The 17965-nt window shown below is 43.7% G+C and overlaps 1 protein-coding gene across 7 annotated transcripts in view; it reads left to right on the plus strand.

The window, feature by feature from the left end:
* The window catches only part of RUNX2 (runt related transcription factor 2), a 351996-nt gene that overhangs the window by 220570 nt on the left and 113461 nt on the right, over positions 1-17965 (plus strand). For 2 of the 7 annotated variants that reach the window (XM_027524842.1, XM_027524847.1), the window contains 2 exons: positions 6186-6251; positions 7994-12322. The exons of 3 other annotated variants lie outside the window; for them this stretch is intronic. In XM_027524842.1, coding sequence (XP_027380643.1) covers positions 6186-6251; positions 7994-8472 — 545 coding nt within the window. In that variant the 3' untranslated portion in view covers positions 8473-12322. Of the gene's footprint in view, positions 1-6185; positions 6252-7993; positions 12323-17965 lie in introns of those variants that run through there. 2 more of the 7 variants (XM_027524845.1, XM_027524848.1) reach the window with 1 other exon arrangement.

Genomic DNA, 17965 nt, shown 5'->3' on the forward strand with positions numbered 1-17965 from the left:
AAATATTTATACTGGATAGTCGAGGCACTTTCCTCTCTTTTGCACAACTATGGAGCTTGCTGGTCTGACCTTTTATTATCTTCAAAAAATCGATTTCAGATTCTCATTTTTCTGCTTTCTTTCCCATCAGCCTGACCCATCACATTTCTTCCACGTGGGGTATAGTTTTCTGACTGATTTAATGAAATTAAAAGTAAAATTAATTGAGTGATCAATACTTGATCATTTTAGTGTGAAGGAATAAATTCAGGGAAAGAAAGAAAGTTGATGTAAAATCTCTTAAAGCCTCAGTGTGGAAAATGCAAAGTAATCTTCTGGGTAGAGAGGAAAATTGATTTTTAGATAATGTTTATACAGCCTTTCTGCTTCTGTCATGTTATCTGCTTGGGACTATGCTAGTAGTTCATTCATTTAGCAGATTTTTTGGAAGTACCCAACTTTTCCCAGCACCATACTGTGGAAATAGGGAGGATCTCAAAGGAGGATACATGATTCTTCTTCATTTGCTCTCCCATTAGTTGGGAAATGAAAATACTTCTCTAAATACTAAGTACTTCTAATACTCTAACACTAAATATTCTAAGTACTTCTTTAAAATACCTTAGTTGGAAAATGAAAATACTTCTCTAAAGCCAGTGACAAAACTTTTACCACAGACTGGTAAAATTTACATATGTACATATCCTGGATGTATAGGGTAAAGAAAAGATGATAAGGATTTGTATACCTGAAAGTCCTTGTGTGGTGGTGAGTTTTGAAGGCCCTGCTTACCGTACCCGGGTCTGGCAGACAGCAGGGAGGTAGCTGTAAGTTTGAGCATGCACAGAGCCGCAGTGAGGTGAGGGTCCTGAGTGAATGGCCTACCACAAACAGGAAGGTTCATCCTGAGCAGCAAGAGAGGTGACCTTGGAAGGGTAGAACAGGAAGCTCTGACGATGCCAGTAGTTTTCCCATTATCTTTTTTTGCAGAGCTGTTGGGTCACACCTGGTAAAGGGTAGCCATGACCTGTGCTGGGTCAGGGTGATACCCTCTGGTTTTTCAAGGCCTTGCATCAGCATGGCCTGAAAAGGTGGAAGATTTTCCCGCTCTGTGTGTGTTTTCAGAGAACTCAGATCTAAGGAAACTCAAGGCTGAGGCTCTGCGTTTTCCTGCTGGCATGCACTGTCAGGGCAGCCAAGGGGGAGATGTTCATGCGGGCCTGGGACAGAACTGCATTTGCATCTCAGGGTCATGAAGATCCACCTGTCTCCAGGCTGCCACTTCTTCATCTATAAAGGCCATCCTCAGTTCTGGGTGACGCTGACATACTGGCTCTATCTACTGTCCAGAAATTCAAACAGGATGTGAGCTTTACTACTACCTACTCCAAATAAATGACACAACCTTAGTGGCAGCAGTTACCCTGGGGTCCTGGGGACAGGAATGTGCCCATCCACTGTGCATTTGTAGCCTGGCCCTCTTTCTCCTTTCTGTCTTCTCCGCCTGACTCCCCAGTGCAGACTTAACATAGATATGGGCTCTCAGGATACTGGACACAGCACGGTGGCATCTGTTCACTAGTGGCAACTACCATTGGTCAGCCTCTGTCTGAAACGTGAAGTCAAGTGATGTAGTGATGTTTGGTGAGAGCTTTGAACACCCTTTAAAGAGAGTTTTATGAGATTTCATAAGTTAGGAATTGTATTTGAGTTACATTTAGGTCTGATGCCACCATTACTGAATGCTTATTATAATATCTATTTTCTTAATGCATCAAAAAATATACCAGCTGTTGTGCAGAGTTCTTGAATCCCTAGCCCATTTGCCTTGTTCATTGATTTATTCATCCATTCATATGCTTACATTAAAAAAATTTAAGCTCTTACCCTATAGACTGTTCTGAGGGATATGAGAGGAAAATAAATCATAATCCTTACCATCCAAAGTTTACTTTGTAGTTGGAGAGCACAGGCTAAGAAACAGCTAATAATTCAGTAAAGCAGTGGCTGAGGGCCCAAAAGAGTGATATGGAAAATAAATGCTATTAGAACAGGAGTGAAATAGGAAATTATATAATAGAGCAGTTGGGAAGGCGGCAGCCAAAATGTAGAAGGGGAAGAAGCTGTTTAGAGGAGAGAGGCGCTGCTTCTTATTCCAATAGAGAGGATGCTGCAAGGGGGTTAATGAAAAGTGTTATTGTTTAGTTGCTAAATCATGTCCAACTCTTTGTGACCCCATGAACTATAGCCTACCAGGCTCCTCAGTCCCTGGGATTTCCCAGGTAAGAATACTGGAGTGGGTTGCCATTTCCTTCTCCAGGGAATCTTCCCAACCCAGGGATTAAACCCACGTGTCTCCTTCATTGGCAGGTGGATTCTTTACCACTAAGCCATCAGGGAAGCCCTTAATAAAAAGTACCTGGATCTTATTTGAGATTTGGTGAAGTGATAACTCCTACCATTTAAAATGTTTTCTTGAAGCTTTGAAGTTAATACCTTATTGCTGAGAAGTCTGATGGCTTTTCATACTGTATATTTTTGCCCTTGCATTAAAAAAGGACAGAGAAGTCTGCATTTGCCAACCTGTGTTCCACCTGGACTCAAGGTCCCTGGTCCTTTTCTGTGTCCCGACCTGCCCTCCACAGTTGGGATGTGTAAATTCCACTCCCTAGTGGAGATGGTCCCTGGGTGTGATGTTTCCTAGCTGACAGCCCTGAATGGCAAGTACCCCAGTCCAATATTCTTTTCAAGCTCTTATCTCCAGTCTTTTTAGCACTATCTTGGCCCATCTTCAACCAATCAAGCCATAATGGTTTGAGTGTCTATTGAATGAGAAAATGTATGTGAAGGTACTAGGGAAAGAAACATCAAGCATGGTTGTTATTAAACCCAAAAGGGGAAGATGAATGAGTATTAGATCACTGCTGCTGTAGCTTCCTCTAGTTAGGAGTCCAGCACAAGTCAAGATAACCAGCATTAGACAGCAGCATGTGGAAGGCGCTGAGTGGAGGTTTGCAGGCCACAGGAACCAGAGATCAGAGTTTCTCTTTTATTCTCCCTTATCTTGGTTTCACTCCTTCCCCACCGCACTTTCCACTTGCTCAGAAGACCCAAGAGACCTGGTTGGGTAAAAGCAGGCTATTTCCTTTTTCTCCATAGACTTTGAGGTGGGGGGGCAAGAAATTTTTACTTTTTAAAAAATGGTTTTCACAATGATTAGACTCTGCATTCACTGAAGAATAATCAGTGCTTCCTTTTCTTTCCTTTTGGCTGTGCTGGGTCTTCGTTGGGGTGCGTGGGCTTTCTCTGGTCTAGCATGAGAGATTAGTTGCCCCACAGCATGAGGGATCTTAGTTCCCTGACCAGTGGATTCTTAACCACTGCACCACCAGGGAATTCCCAAGGACTTTTTACTTTTAACTTCGATTTTATTTTTATTGGAGCTTTATGGGCATTTTATCAATATATTCTTCCCCAGGTATATTAGATTGTGAAAAACTTCTGCTGCCGCCGCCGCTGCTGCTGCTATTTCAATGAGCAAGTTTCCTGCAGCTCTCTTTCTGATAAGGACAGAAATCTGCAGGTCTCTGACTTTGGCAGGGGGTGCAGAGGGTCATTCTGGAATGAAATGCATCTGTAGGGAATCAGCAGGTCCTAAGGGAATCAAGCCCTTGACCTTGGTCTCACTCAGGTTACGCCATGAATAACTAAATTAATTGCTCACTGCTTAGCAAATTAGGTCAGCAAGTGCTGAAAGAGTTTTTAAATAGTTTCCCAAGAACAGTAACTCTCTTTGGGGGCAACACGTGGGCACCAGAAGAACCTGCTTAAATATTTTTAAGCAAATTTATTTCAGCATATAGAACTTTTAAGGCAGATTACATATAATATATCTGCAATTGTGTCAACCTAATTCTTAAGGGTGACTAAGATTAAAAAGAGGTTAGAAGTCTGAGAGGTCTTGTCTAACTGTGGTTCTGCCTCTCTTGTGCTGGGTGATTTTGTAGAGTAAATGGTTCCCCTTCTCTGTTTAGCTTCCCTATTTGTCAGTGGGTTAGATTAGGATTATCTAGACAGTAAAAGAGGGGTTTGGATTTTTGTCACCAGAATACCCCAAACCAGCACAGGAGGATAAATGGGTACCTTAGGGAACCTGGGGGCATAGTCTAAAGCCTCCCAAGTGCAAAATTTTGTTGAAATCAGTTTTCATTTGTCTAAAAATTCATCTAAGTTTTCATTTGTCTAAAAATTCATCTAAAGCTTTACAAATGGAAATTTTTGTTGAAATAATTTTTTCGTTTGCCTGAAAACTCACCCAAATGTTGCGTGCTAGTCCATATCATATTCATGTTTACTGTACAGCATCCGCTTGTCTCCAGACTGAGTAAAGCCAGCCTTTTGGGAAGATGTACCGTGTTTATCTTGGGCTTCAAGTAACTCCTGGCAGTATTGGCTTTATTTAATCTGTAGGTTGGGATCTGGTGTTTTAAACCGGCTCTGGGGAGCTCTCAGGCTACAAGGCAGATCACTGGGGCAGTTACTGAGCTTTGGCTTTATGTTTCTAAAATTAGATTGGGGTAAGAGTGCTTCTAGAACTCTCCAGGCATTTGTCCTTATCCTTGCAATAAGTAGATATGACATTTTCTTTAGTTGATACAATATCTAGGTCTGTAGATGGTTTGTAGTTGTATGTATTGTGGTTGGTGATGTGGGTATGAATAGTTTAGGACACAAAGATCAGAACAACCTGAGAAGATGTTCTAAAAGAAAAACTGAGTTCTTGTACAGAAAAAAGATTAGAAGTATAGAAAGAAATGTAGTTATAGCATTTGTTTCTGTAATAATTATTATAGAAAATAATTGAAAATGAGGAAGGAGTTTAAGTTCTTTTTAAGTTGAGGATTCTTTCAGTCTCCCCACCACTGATTATTATATAAGAGATCTCACGTGAAACTGTGACAAGTTGTTAAAATTTCTTCCTACAGTGTGTTCTGTAGGAACACACTAAGCAAGTTCTAGAGAATCATCTTTTTTTAAGTTATAAAAATGGCCATATAATCCCTTTAAAGTCCACGTCAGCTCTCTCTGCTCAGAAGGAGTTAAATCCTCAAGACCTGACAGTCTTAAGTGACTGGAAGCCACTGGTGAAAATTCTATAAACCTAGCGGAAACTTGTCGCATGGTGTTCTATAAACCACAACCAGAGCTCATTAATTGAAAAATGAATGTCAATTTGCGTTAGCCGGCATCTCTAAACCCAAAAGGTACAGTGATCCCGGCATGTGATGGATAATAAAAACATCAGCCAAACATATCAGGTAAAATCAAGAAGTTGGGGGTAGGGGGCGGAGAGATAAATTCAAAGCCACATTGGAGTTTACTGGCAGGGTCCCACATAAAGGGTTTTAATAGGGCTTCATAGGGCTTCTGCATTAAAATAAGGGAAACCACATGGAATTTTAATTATAAGGACAGGATATTTTAAGTATAAATACTCACGAGAAGCATTTTTTACATCGATGAGCCTATTTGTGTGAGCTCTGTGCTTCTGTGGAGCAAATGCTGCTGTTTTAAGTGTGACTTCTTTCCTTTTGAAATTGCTCACGTTATTCTGGTTTCTCTCACACGAGCTGAGTGTTGAACTTAATGCATACAGAAGTGGCCTGCCTACACCTATTAACTCTGCCGACTCAAGTTCACCTAGATGCCCCATGATGAAAATGGGCTGGCCGAGAACATCTGTGGTCTCCATGCCGGGCCTGTATCGTGTCAGGCGCTACAGAAGCCCGGGGCAGGGAGATGGCAGATCTCATCTGCACCACCGTGGGCAGTTCTGTCCGCGTCCCTCCTTGCACCTTTTCACACTTGAACTTGTCAGCATTTTGTACTTGGGAGGGGTTAGGGAGAGGCCAGCAGAGGATGGAAGAATTTATCAAAAGCAGAGAGCAACTGCCCAGACTGTGCGAGTTTTGGTTTGTCATCTTGAAAGTGTTTGCTTCCGGTATTAGAAGCTAGCTGCTCACCAGCTTTTCCCCCTCTGCTTATGGGGCCTGTGGATTCCGGGAAGGTTTACTGTGAGGGGTGGGAACTTCCCAGCCTCCCCTCCCCCTCCCCCAAGGCAGTAGCTTCTCCTGCTGTCTTGGGATTCACGGTGATAGAATGGTAGAACCAGAAGGGAACTTAGAGCTCATCCCCTCATTTTACAGATGATGACACTGCCACCTCTGACTTCTGCCTCTGGCCTTCCACTCTCAGTAAGAAGAGCCAGGCAGGTGAGACTTTTCACAATTGCTGGGTTGGGCTGGGTGGGGTTGTCTGACTGAGACTGCCCGATGAGTGAGAAACACTTTTATTAACGACATATTGCTTTGAAGTAGACACTTCTAGTTATTAGTGCCCACTAAGGCACTTAACCTGAGCATTTTACAAAGAACACAAGGCAGTGTGCATTTTAAGAGAAATGAACAACTCTCGATCAGCACCTTGAAAGAAGAAGATTGAGATGCTTCCTTTAGGATCCCAGAACGGGGGCTAAATAAAAAGGAAGCTGAGGAAGTACCTGCTCACTAAGGCCTTCAGGAATTACCGAGGGAGACTTCACTGGCGGTCCAGTCGTTAACGTGGCCCACTTAGCCTTCTAGTGCAGGGAACAGAGGTTCGATCCCTGATGGGGGAACTAAGATCCCACATGCCACGCATGGTGTGGCCAAAAATTTAAAAAGAATACTGAGTGTTTTCCCTTATAGATAAAAGTGGTAGGAAAAGCAAATATATGAGAGCCAAAGGATTGGAAGAGTTCAGATGTGAACAAAATCTTTAAGAACACTGGTGTAATCGAAGAGCTTGTCACAATTCTGTCAGTGTTAGAAATTCATAACCCAGTCTTTAAAGATCACAACTATAAGTTTTTGGCATTTCCGAAAACTAATTTCCACATGAAGTGGTTTCTAACTGTGGTTTCATAAGTTGAGTGCCAGAAATACCTATTAAGAAGGCATCTTGTTAGTTTTAGAAGTTAAAGGACCTCATGTTTTAGGGGAAAACTGTCTTTGCTTCAGGTTCCCAGTTCAAAGTGGCCAGCAGCTAACTCTGTAGGATGTGGTATATGGGCCCGGTGGGTGGATGGTGAGACGCCCTCCTGTTCTTTCTCCTTTTCTAGGGAGCTTTTCCCCAGAGCTGCTGTTGGCATGTGGCCTTAATCAGGTCTTGCTTCTCCCGTCAAGGCTTGAAGCGCAGTGATTGCTAGGTGCCACCCACTTTCAATCCTGCTAGCTTATGACCCTCAGCAGAATTTCTAAGGGTCAGACTCTCCTATATGACCCCAGATACATAAGCTAGTTCCAGAAAACATTGAAATCTAGTTTGGTTATCTTTTTCAAATCAGTTACTAAGATGAGGAAAAAATACATAAATTGGTTACCAAGATGAGGATTTTACCTTATTTTACAAGTTCAAGTGATAGGCGTGTGTTAGGGTATCTTTTTTTATATTCCTTCACTGATGAAAGGGCCCTGCTAAGAGTATCAATACCAAAATGGATCATTTTGAAATTTCTTTATTATTGGGTGAGAAAAAGAAATGTGTCAGACTTAGTATGAAGGTCACTTCCAAATATCTGAGGTGCCACAAGAAACAGAAAGGGAAGAGAAAAAAAATCAATGAGGATTCAGTCTTAAAGTCTGGTGAGTGAAATCTGTCTCATGGAGTATGGGGTTTACATGTATAACCTAGCACATATATGGGTTTTTTAAAGCCCTTTGGGATTCTCTGGGGAGGTGGGGGGTGGGGTGTGTGTGAAGAACTTGAGGCTAAAAGACTGTAAAATGAAAAAAAAAAAAAACCCAAAAGACTGTGTAGTGACTGGTGCATTTGAAAGTCTGTTTGTGGCTTGCTGTTCCATTGGGGAAAAGCTAAAGTTTTCTTTTTTTTTTTTTTCCTTGTAAAAAAAAATTCTTTCATGATTTTAACTGATATTTACAGATGTTTCCCCCCCATCTTCTGTTGTAATTTTTAGGTGCTTCAGAACTGGGCCCTTTTTCAGACCCCAGGCAGTTCCCAAGCATTTCATCCCTCACTGAGAGCCGCTTCTCCAACCCACGAATGCACTATCCAGCCACCTTTACTTACACCCCGCCAGTCACCTCAGGCATGTCCCTCGGTATGTCCGCCACCACCCACTACCACACCTACCTGCCACCACCCTACCCCGGCTCCTCCCAAAGCCAGAGCGGACCCTTCCAGACCAGCAGCACGCCATATCTCTACTATGGCACCTCGTCAGGATCCTATCAGTTCCCCATGGTGCCCGGGGGAGATCGGTCTCCTTCCAGAATGCTACCGCCGTGCACCACCACCTCGAATGGCAGCACGCTATTAAACCCAAACCTGCCCACCCAGAACGATGGCGTTGACGCCGACGGAAGCCACAGCAGTTCCCCCACCGTTTTGAATTCTAGTGGCAGAATGGATGAATCTGTTTGGAGACCCTATTGAAACTTCCTCAGCAGTGGCCCCAGCGGTCTCGGTGGGGAGCCACATCCCCAGTGTATCGACATATACATATATAGAGAGTGCATATATATGTATATCAACTCGCTATCTACAAAGTGCCTGTTTTTTTAGAAAATTTTCTTTTCTTCTTCTTCTTTTTTTTTTTTTTTGCATTCAGCCACTCTGTCACGATCTTGCAACCCTAAGAGGGTAAATCTTGTAAAGCAAAAGGCCCAAGAGAGAGACAGTCCTAACCAGGTTTCAGATAATTTTCTATTTAAACATGTACCTTTGCAAACAAACAAAGGGAAAAAAAAAAAGGTATTTTTTGTTTGCTGTTGTCGTTTGGTCTCTTATCCTCAATCATCTGTTCAGATGCCAGTTCAGAGAGGTGGACTCCAAGTCCGGGAGGAAGAGCAAAGCCGCTTCCTCCCCGTGTTTTGAAACCACACGTCCTCACGGTTCACGGCGCCGCAACACGTGAACCAGTGCCCTGGGCAGACCCGCTTACAAAGCCGGTCCAGGTGCCTGTGAAGGGAAAAGAGGCAGAAAGGAATGCTTCCACTCCCCTGCCATCCATTCAGAGTAACTGTTCCAAACTTTTGCTTTCATACTTTCTGCAAGTACTCATTTGAACTGTTTGGTTCAGTTGTTTTTATTATTATTATGTTTTTCCTACTTTAAGAAAGTGACTTCAAAAAAATACTGATCAGGATAGATTATTTTATTTTACTTTTTCATACTTCCTTTTTCCTTTTCCCATTGAACCAAAAGGAAATCCGATCCCGAAGCACCTGCCCCCTCCAACCCACTCCTTCTCCTGTTATGCAAAACTGAAAATGGCAATACCTTATTATAGCCATAATGGTAGAGATAGTGTTTGCGTTTGGCTGTGTGTTATTTGTCTTCTTTTTTTTTTTTTAAATTATGAATATGTGTAAAATCTGAGGTAACTTGCTAACGTGAATGGTCATATAACTTTAAAGATATATTTATAATTATTTAATGACATTTGGACCCTTGAAACATTTCTTAGTGTATTGATATGTTGACTTCGGTCTCTAAAAGTGCTCTTTATTAAATAACAAATTTCTTCAGTGGGCTAGAGCCATATCTGAAATATTGCTAAGCAATTTCAGTTCATCCAGGCACAATGTGATTTTTTAAAAAATACTTCCATCTCCAAATATTTTAGATGTAGCTTGTTTTTGCAATGTATGAAGGAATTGATATGTTTCATTCTTTTCAGATCTTTGATTGCCTCTAAAACAGCTTTGCCTTTTTTAAAAAATAGCAATAATTAGAGATTTAAAAAGCACCCTGAGTCCTTTATCACTTATGTTGCCCTTTATCAGCATAAAATGCTGGAGTGATGTGGTTTCCTAATTTCTTTGAAATAGTGATGACTCTCGTCATATTAAAAGACAAGCACAAGTGAATCCTTGAACTGCAGAATGGCGTTCTGTGGTTTCATAGTTAAAGCAAAACTTAAAAATTGCCAGGCTTCACGCTGAAGACGCAGTCAGCTTAAAGCCACACACGTAACTGAAGGATCAGTCACGATACGCAAGGTACAGGAGAACAGAACTGTGCCAGGGAGCCTTACCCAACCCGCCTTACCCAGACAGTAAGTCAGGGGAACCCAAATCTGCCTTAGCCTGGGCCCCACTGGCAGCTCTCCACAGAATTTGCATTTAAAGGAGCAGAATTAAGTCATTGTCTTCTGAGAGCAGGGTCATCTGAAGGAGCAGGCAAGTTCCAACAGGCAGCTGATCTGAGAACACACAGGCTGTGGGGACCCATACACAGCCTCTGATACTCATTGTATTTCTCACCGTGGAGGGTGTCAGGAAGGCAAGGCTAGGTGGAATCTGGTATCTACTACTGCGTGTGAACTTGAGCTGAAGCCCTCCTGTCGGATGTACTCTGAGCTCTCCTGGTCCTTAATCCAAGCCAGGACCGCGTCATGACACCACCAGGCAGATCCCCACCCGCCTCCCCCACAGGTCAGGGGTCTTTCGTTCAAAGTCTGTGCCCCTCTCCAGCCCCCCACCCTAGGCAGAACCTGTTAGAGATTTGCCTCCAGCCCCCAGAAGCCCCTTGCTCCCTGGTCATCCTCCAGCCCACTTCATAGACCCCCCAAGCATCTCGGGACAGCTCAAGGGGCATTGGACCTGTGCTTCTCACCTGGGAATTCACCCTGACTCCCCGTAATAAAAATCAAGGGGAACACCAAACCAAACCAAGACACTTTGCCTTCTAAAGGTTGTATACCAAGTATGCCTAGATAAATAAGCCACTTTTCTATTCCTAAAGATGGAAGTAGTAATGGATACTATTTATTGTTTGTGTGTGGTGGCTTGAAGCACACCACCATCCATTTATTTTTAAGTGTAAAATATGTGTGTTTGTTTCAGCAGCACTTAAAAAAGCCAGTGTCTGGTTACACATTTCAATCTTAATTAATTGACATAAAAATGTTCTCTCCAGTGCCAGCTGTACCCTATTTAATAAAATGGTACTATATCTATACATTCTTTTTTAATGTTAAAAGGGCTTTTTTAAGTTTACAGTACACATACTAAGTGACTTGAGGGACGCTTTTGTGTTGAAATGTTAGTAATGGCTGCAGGCAGCAACCCAGAAACACTTTAAAAGTTTTTTTTTCTTGGGAAAAATTCAAGCAGTTCTTCCTTCTCTCTTCACTCTAACCATTTCAATGGGGCAATTTACATTTCTTAGATCAAATTTGGCCCTTTTTCAGCCTGGGGATTAAATTTTGCTTTAAAAAAAAAAAAAACAAGTCCTTAATTTGCACTGAGTCACGTGCATGATTTGTGATTTCAAGATTAAAACAAAGCCTTACTGCTACTATGGAACCATGAACTAGCCAGCACTGTACCTTCTTCAGGTTAAAATGACATGGTTTACAACGTCACCAATACGGCCACTTTTTTAAAGACCAAAACAACATTAAAAAACCTGTTTTAACCTGTGTCAGAGTTCCAGATTAGGTTCCAAAGATTTTTAGATTTTTTGTGAAATGGCATCCAGTTTAGAACTCAAAGATTCAACAGATTAGCTGTGGTTCACTCTTCAGGCCGTCCTACCCCGACCAGGACCTTTTAAAAGTGAGCAGAGAACTGCACACCATTAGGCCCCATTCATTGTGGAATCAGAGGGGAGGAGATGGGTGTGCTGGCTCAGAGTTCCCTCCATTCCCAGGAAAGCGACTGACTCAGAGTCTAGGGGAATATGTGAAAACACAAAGCATTAGCAAAAACAATAATTATACCTATGACATTCGAAGGAACCATAAGAAATAAATAAAAGATGACTTTTTCCAAACCTTGAATTTGTTGTTCTTAAAAAAGATAATGCCTTTGAAACGTATTTTCTATGTGAGAAGTTTTTAGATGTTTGTTTACTTCATGTTTACAAATAACTGTTTGCCTTTTCATGCAGTACTTTGAAATATTATCAGCCAAAACCATAACTTACAGTCATTTCTTAGGTATTCTGAATAAAATTCCATTTTTTTTTGGATATGCTTTACCATTCTTAGATTTCTGTGGAACAAAAATATTTGTAGCATTTTGTGTAAATACAAGCTTTCAATTTTTATTTTTTTTTCAATTGCTGTTGCCCAAGACTTGCTTTCGTGCACATATTGTACAAATTCTGCTTTGTGCCACAGGTCATGATTGTGGATGAGTTTACTCATAACTTCAAAGGGACTATTTGTATTGTATGTTGCAACTGTAAATTGAATTATTTGGCATTTTTCTCATGATTGTAATATTAATTTGAAGTTTGAATTTAATTTTCAATAAAATGGCTTTTTTGGTTTTGTTATGTGTGTACACTGGGTTTTTTCTCATCCGCGGCTTCTTCTCTTGTCTGACGCCTGCTCCTGTCTACACCTGGGCACTTATTGGTCATAGGACTTGCCAGGGCTGGATGAGAGCAGAGATCCTATATTATTGGTGAGAGGAAAAGCATCTTGGTAAGCGCTGGATTCTGCTTTGGACCTAGGTTCAACCCCTGGGTCTGGAAGATCCCCTGGAGAAGGGAATGGCTACCCACTCCAGTATTCTTGCCTGGAGAATCCCATGGATAGAGGAGCCTGGCAAGCTATAGTCCATAAAGTCACAGAGTCGGACACGACTGAGCGATTGACACAGAGATGGGTGGGTGAAGAATCTAGGAGTGCGCTCACTTCCTTATCAGACTGTTGTCTGAAGGAAGGAGTGCTCACCCCACTCTTGGGTAAAGCTCCTTATTCCAACCAGGGGAGCAGTCAGGGTGGAAAGACAGCAGCCTCGATGGTTCCATGATCCTCATCTCCAGGCACATATATAGGGCCAGCAGTGAACCCTTGACTGTAAGCACAAGAGCCACCACCCATAGAGGGGCGATCTATTTTCCTCTTCACATCTCTTTGGGGTTCCTAAAAAGAAAGTCAACCAAAGACGAGGATGAGTAAAAACGGACCTTGGCCTGGGGAGCTCTAGCTTCAGAAAAATTCTACTAGTTGTGAGACTTTTATTCTGGGCCGCTGTTTATTTTTGGTAAGTCCCTCCTCTGCAAGAAGGTCGAGGGCCTGGGTTAGCGTGGTTGCTTTCTTTCTGTCCTGTGCTGTCTATGCCTGGGCTTATCACACTTTTAGGGAGGGACAAGAAAACCTCCGTACCTATGAGCACGACCACTGGCTAGGGGCCCACGTCACACTACGAATTAGAGGCTGCCTTTCAGATCTGCTCATTCTTACCTCTTTGGCTCTGTTTTCTAAAAGAGCTTAGCAACCGCTCATTTCTAAGCCTAGGAGACATCCTAAAAGCACTTGGGGTGAACTTAGGCAGGGGAACTTGTTTGCGACTCTTTGAGGATGCATATTTATTTATCCTTGTAAGTTAAACATCTGTGTGACTTTAAAAGGCATTGCACGGGAGGTGGGCATGGTGGCTCTCTTAGCCATTCCAGCCTTGTCCAGTGGCAGCAGGGTTTAGGGTGCATCACTGTCCTCCTCGGGGGTCTCAGCTTCTTGGTTTATGGAAAGGTGATGGGCTAGACTTTGGTGCTATTGACATTTCAGGCTGGATAATTCTTTGGCGTGTGTGCGGGGAGCTGTTCTGTGCAATGAAGGATGTTTAGCAGCATCCCTGGCTTCTACCGGCCATACACCACGAGCAGCTACCCACTCCTGATGGTGAAAAATGTCTCCAGACGTTGTCAGATGTCCCCTGGGCGGGGCAGGGCCAGGGTGGGGCTCAAAATTGCCCCGATTGAGAACCATTGGGCCAAAGCCTCCAACTTCTTAGGCTTTCTGTACAGAACCAGTGTAAGAAGACATTGCTTATTCAAACAGGAGAATCAGGCAGGACACCTAGGGACTTCCCAGGGAGGCAGGCCCATCACCCTCTCTCACCACCTCACCTGATGGCACCCTGAGGTCTGCATGTGTCGGGAGGCGGCTGCTGGCTCTCCCTTCTGCACTGCCTCCCTCTTCCCCGCTTCATGGGCCACGTAGCCCTTGATCAGCACAGCTGTGGGGCTTTGCTGGGACTGGCCGGCTTGGCTGCGTTCATCAGGGCTCTCTGTTTCTCACTGGAAACAACCGGCGGAAGAAGAAAGCAATTTCTCCAGTGTTTTTGACCCTTCGTGCCCCCTGCCCCCCAAATATTGAATCATCAGACATTTCTTAGAGAGTGGGTGTTTCCTGTTAACTCAATCCCAGCCGAGACCGGCCCCATAAACACCTCAGCTCTCTGTCGCAGAGTTTATTTGGCTGGGAAATGGGTATTGCCATGTAAACAGGAAGCCCCCTGAAGTTATTATCTGCAGATGCGGTTGAAGAGCCACATGTTTATATTTATGGGATTTGAGAACAGTCTGGAAAGGCCAGGAAGGAGGTAGAGGAAGCGCTCCTCGTTCGCTGGGAGGCGGGGCCCGCAGATCTTCACGAGCTGATTTTTCAGCCCCTTTGGAAGCGGGTGGTTAATTGCAGTCACCCAGCCAAGAGCCAGGGTAGAAATGGAGGTACCGGCTGGTCTGATGTAAGCAAACAACCCTACCTAGATGATCAGGGTAATGGGGGCACAATCCAGTTTCAGTGTCTGTCGCAATCATTTAAAGCTAGTTTAGAGACGTGCCCTAGGAAACAAGGGTTTTGTTTTTTTTTTTTGGTTGTGGGGTGGTTTGTGATAAGATTGCTGTTTTGTAGTCTCTGAGTTTTTCTGGGGGAAGTCAACTGACCACCTCTGTCTCAGTGAGCGCAGGCCAGCTGCCCTGTGAGACCCCAGGCAGACTCATGCATTAGCTCCTCAAGTCAGTTGAAAGGGCCTGGGAAGGATCCTTCATGGGAAGGTCTGCACCACCTGAGCTCTCCGGGTGTTGGTGCAGAGAATGTGGGGTGGCAGGGCAGCTGGCTTCTCCCTTGCCCTGGGTGACCTGGCCACTTCCATCCCTTCTCCACCACCTCTGCTCTTCCTTCCTGGGCTCTCTCCTCGGTCCTGGAGAAGATACTGAAGGAAGGCCAGGTAGTAACCAATACGTGGATAGGTCCTTATTTAAATTATGAGCTCTGAGCAAAGACAAGGGCATTTCCTTGCTCCTTACCAGCCTTTTTCTGTAGCTCCCCCAGGGCTTCATAGCAGTAGCCATTCAATTGCGAGGCTTTGAAAATGAAATTTAAAAAAATAATAATTCATCAAAATTTAGCCTAGGATCCACTGAAGATGTAAAGGGTAATACACTAAGCGGGTGTGTGTGTGTGTGTGTGTGTGTGTGTGTGTGTGTGTGTGTGTGTGTTGGGTGTGTGTGTATGATGGGTACATGCACGCCTGAAGAGAGGGAGAGGGAGGGAGAAGGGGGAAGGGATGGGAAGAGGTACCAGAGCAACCTCTCAGGGAAAGATGAGGCTCAGTGCACACACAGATGCCCCTTGACACAACATTTATTTGCCTCAGATGTTCTTTCTCCTGCAAATTCTGCAAAAAAAAAGCACACCTTCCTCCCACAAGCAATTATTCTTCCTCAAATAGGTTATTTAGAAGGGACCGGGGACACCGGCCGCCTCCCTGAGATGTGAGGAGCACAGTGATGTGGACGACTAAGAAGGGCTATTATTCATTTTTGTAAAGCATTTTTATTCACAAGCGTTCCGTGATTCAGCCGGCCCTGCTGTCCTGACAGACATGCTCAACCAGTTGGAAAGCAGAAAGATCAAGTTTCTAGAAACCCACTAAACGTTTACTAAAACTTACTTTAATTTTGTTTTTTTTATGATCTTGTTGCGACGATGTCTGACCACTCAGTGGGGTTTTCTGAAAAACCTACTTTATGTCTTAGCATCACAAGGGTAGCTCACTTCGTGATTGCCACGCTTTGTTCCCGGTTCTGTGTCACTCCACAGCCAATAGGAAGGGAGAAATACCACCCCTGCCCCGCCCCCACTCCCCCCAGAGATACCATCCTTATGGAGAAACCAAGACCATCTAGCAGAATGCTAGGAAAAAATGGGGGCCGGGGAGGGCCAGGGACAAGCTAAAGAACTTCCACACAAGCCCCTCAAGAACAAGTTTTGTCTTCACCACACAGAAGAGGTCAGAACACAGAATTGCAGCCAGGTCTCGTGTGGCCCTGTTCTCCTACTGCCTTGCGGCATTTCTCTCTGAGAACCCAAAGTCCCAGGGTAAACCAGTGCAGGGAGGAAGATGGAGTAGGATCCATGGAGTCAGGAGATACAGGGTACAGTGGCAGAGCCGGAGCGGGGTTTTGAGAGATGAGGGTACCAGCAACTCCCAAAACACAATCAGACAATGCTTTGGTATAAAAAGTGCAAGTGTATTATTTAAAAATAGCAAAAGGCCAACACACAAAACCATGTGATGTGTGTAATCGTGAGGGCCTTGATACAATGGCTTTATGATTTAAAGCTCCTTGGGCATCCTTTCCTTCTTAAATTAGGTCATTTATTTATTTATTTTTTAATAACTGCTTCCATCTCTGACAGTGCTGCAACTCTGGCCAGTTTCACTTTCTGTTTCTCTGTGAGTTTCTCTCTATTCTTCTGCCCTAAAATGAGAGGAACCTTTTGTGGGACTTGTGACAGACCCCAGTAATATCTTAGCCCAATTCTCTTTTTCCCTCACAGTCATTTAATATTGAAATCTTGAAAATCACAGTGACCTTTCTCCTTTTTAGCCGTGTGCCCGGAGAGTCTTCCTGGGTGTGGCTGTGAGGGTGTAGAAAATCCAACTCCTTATCAAGATCTTATTAGTGGTTTTACAGATGAGAAAGGCAGAGATTATTACTGACTGTAATTCTCTACCACAACTTCTGGGGCACACTGGGAACTCAAACTGTGGAGGAGAGACTTCTGGACTGACTTTCACTCTTCTCGAGCATCCAAGGGAGGGAAGGATCCAGGAGGGATGCAAGGCGGAACTTTAGCAAGGAGTTAAGTGGTTAATAGGAACTCAGTTTTGTTTTGTTTTTTTTATTGGCTAATAAAACCTCTCAGGGTTTTTCATATTATATGGTTCCTTCAGGCTTCTAGCCCAATGCTTAAAATAAAAAGCAAAAGATGAAAACAACAACAAAAAAGCTGGAGTCTGAATACCCATGCAGCCCCAGTCTTGTTTACTTTTTCATTTCCGCAGTTGTAAAAAAAAAAAAAAAATTTTCCTCTGGTAGTTCAACTTTATCACACTGAAGGAGCCGGGCAGTATTTGAACAACTCCAGCGATTCTTGCCTCCCAGTGAAAGGAAAAATTACGCTCTGTCTCTCTGTTTCGGGCAAGAGGAGACCACGATGCGAATGACAGATGCATGGGGAAATTTCAAAATGAAAGCCTGGGATGGGGGTGGGGGGTGGGTTGGGGAGAGCAGATATTGAACCGAAACCAGCTCTGGAATCCTGAATGCAAATATCTCTGTCCATTTCTTGCCAGTGGTGCTGTTCTCCCAAAGGAGCAGGATGTTCTTGTTTTTAATAATAGCCAGACCAGATGCTAAATTCTCCCCGGCAACATGCTGGAGAAGTGAGAAGGCAAGCAGCTGATTCCTGTTAAGATGAACACCAGGCGAATAAGCCAGAAAGTATGAGAATGCTCTGGAGGTTTTCGCTTTGTAAACCCCCGTTTGGCAGAAAGATCACAGAATCTGAGTTGAAAACACAGAGTGTCCTCCTGCCCCGGTGCCTCCTCCACTCGTGCTGCCTGCTGGGGGCCTTTCTGCCTTCTGGCCATCCTGCCCTTTTCTGAGTTCTCCAGAGCACCGGCTCCCAGGTCCCCCGTGAGGGAAAAATCGGAAGCCCCGTGCCCTCCGGCTTTCACTGACTGTAAAAAATAAAAAACAACAACTCATCAACAGGAGGGATTTTTTTTTTTTTTTTACTTGCTCCTTGCCATAGAAAATAGTGAAATCCTGAACCTGAGCCAATGATTTTAAAATGGCATCTTTGTTCCATCTTTTTCGCTCTCTTCTTCCCCCT

Source organism: Bos indicus x Bos taurus, chromosome 23, assembly GCF_003369695.1.
Source record: "Bos indicus x Bos taurus breed Angus x Brahman F1 hybrid chromosome 23, Bos_hybrid_MaternalHap_v2.0, whole genome shotgun sequence".
Lineage (NCBI taxonomy): Eukaryota > Metazoa > Chordata > Mammalia > Artiodactyla > Bovidae > Bos > Bos indicus x Bos taurus.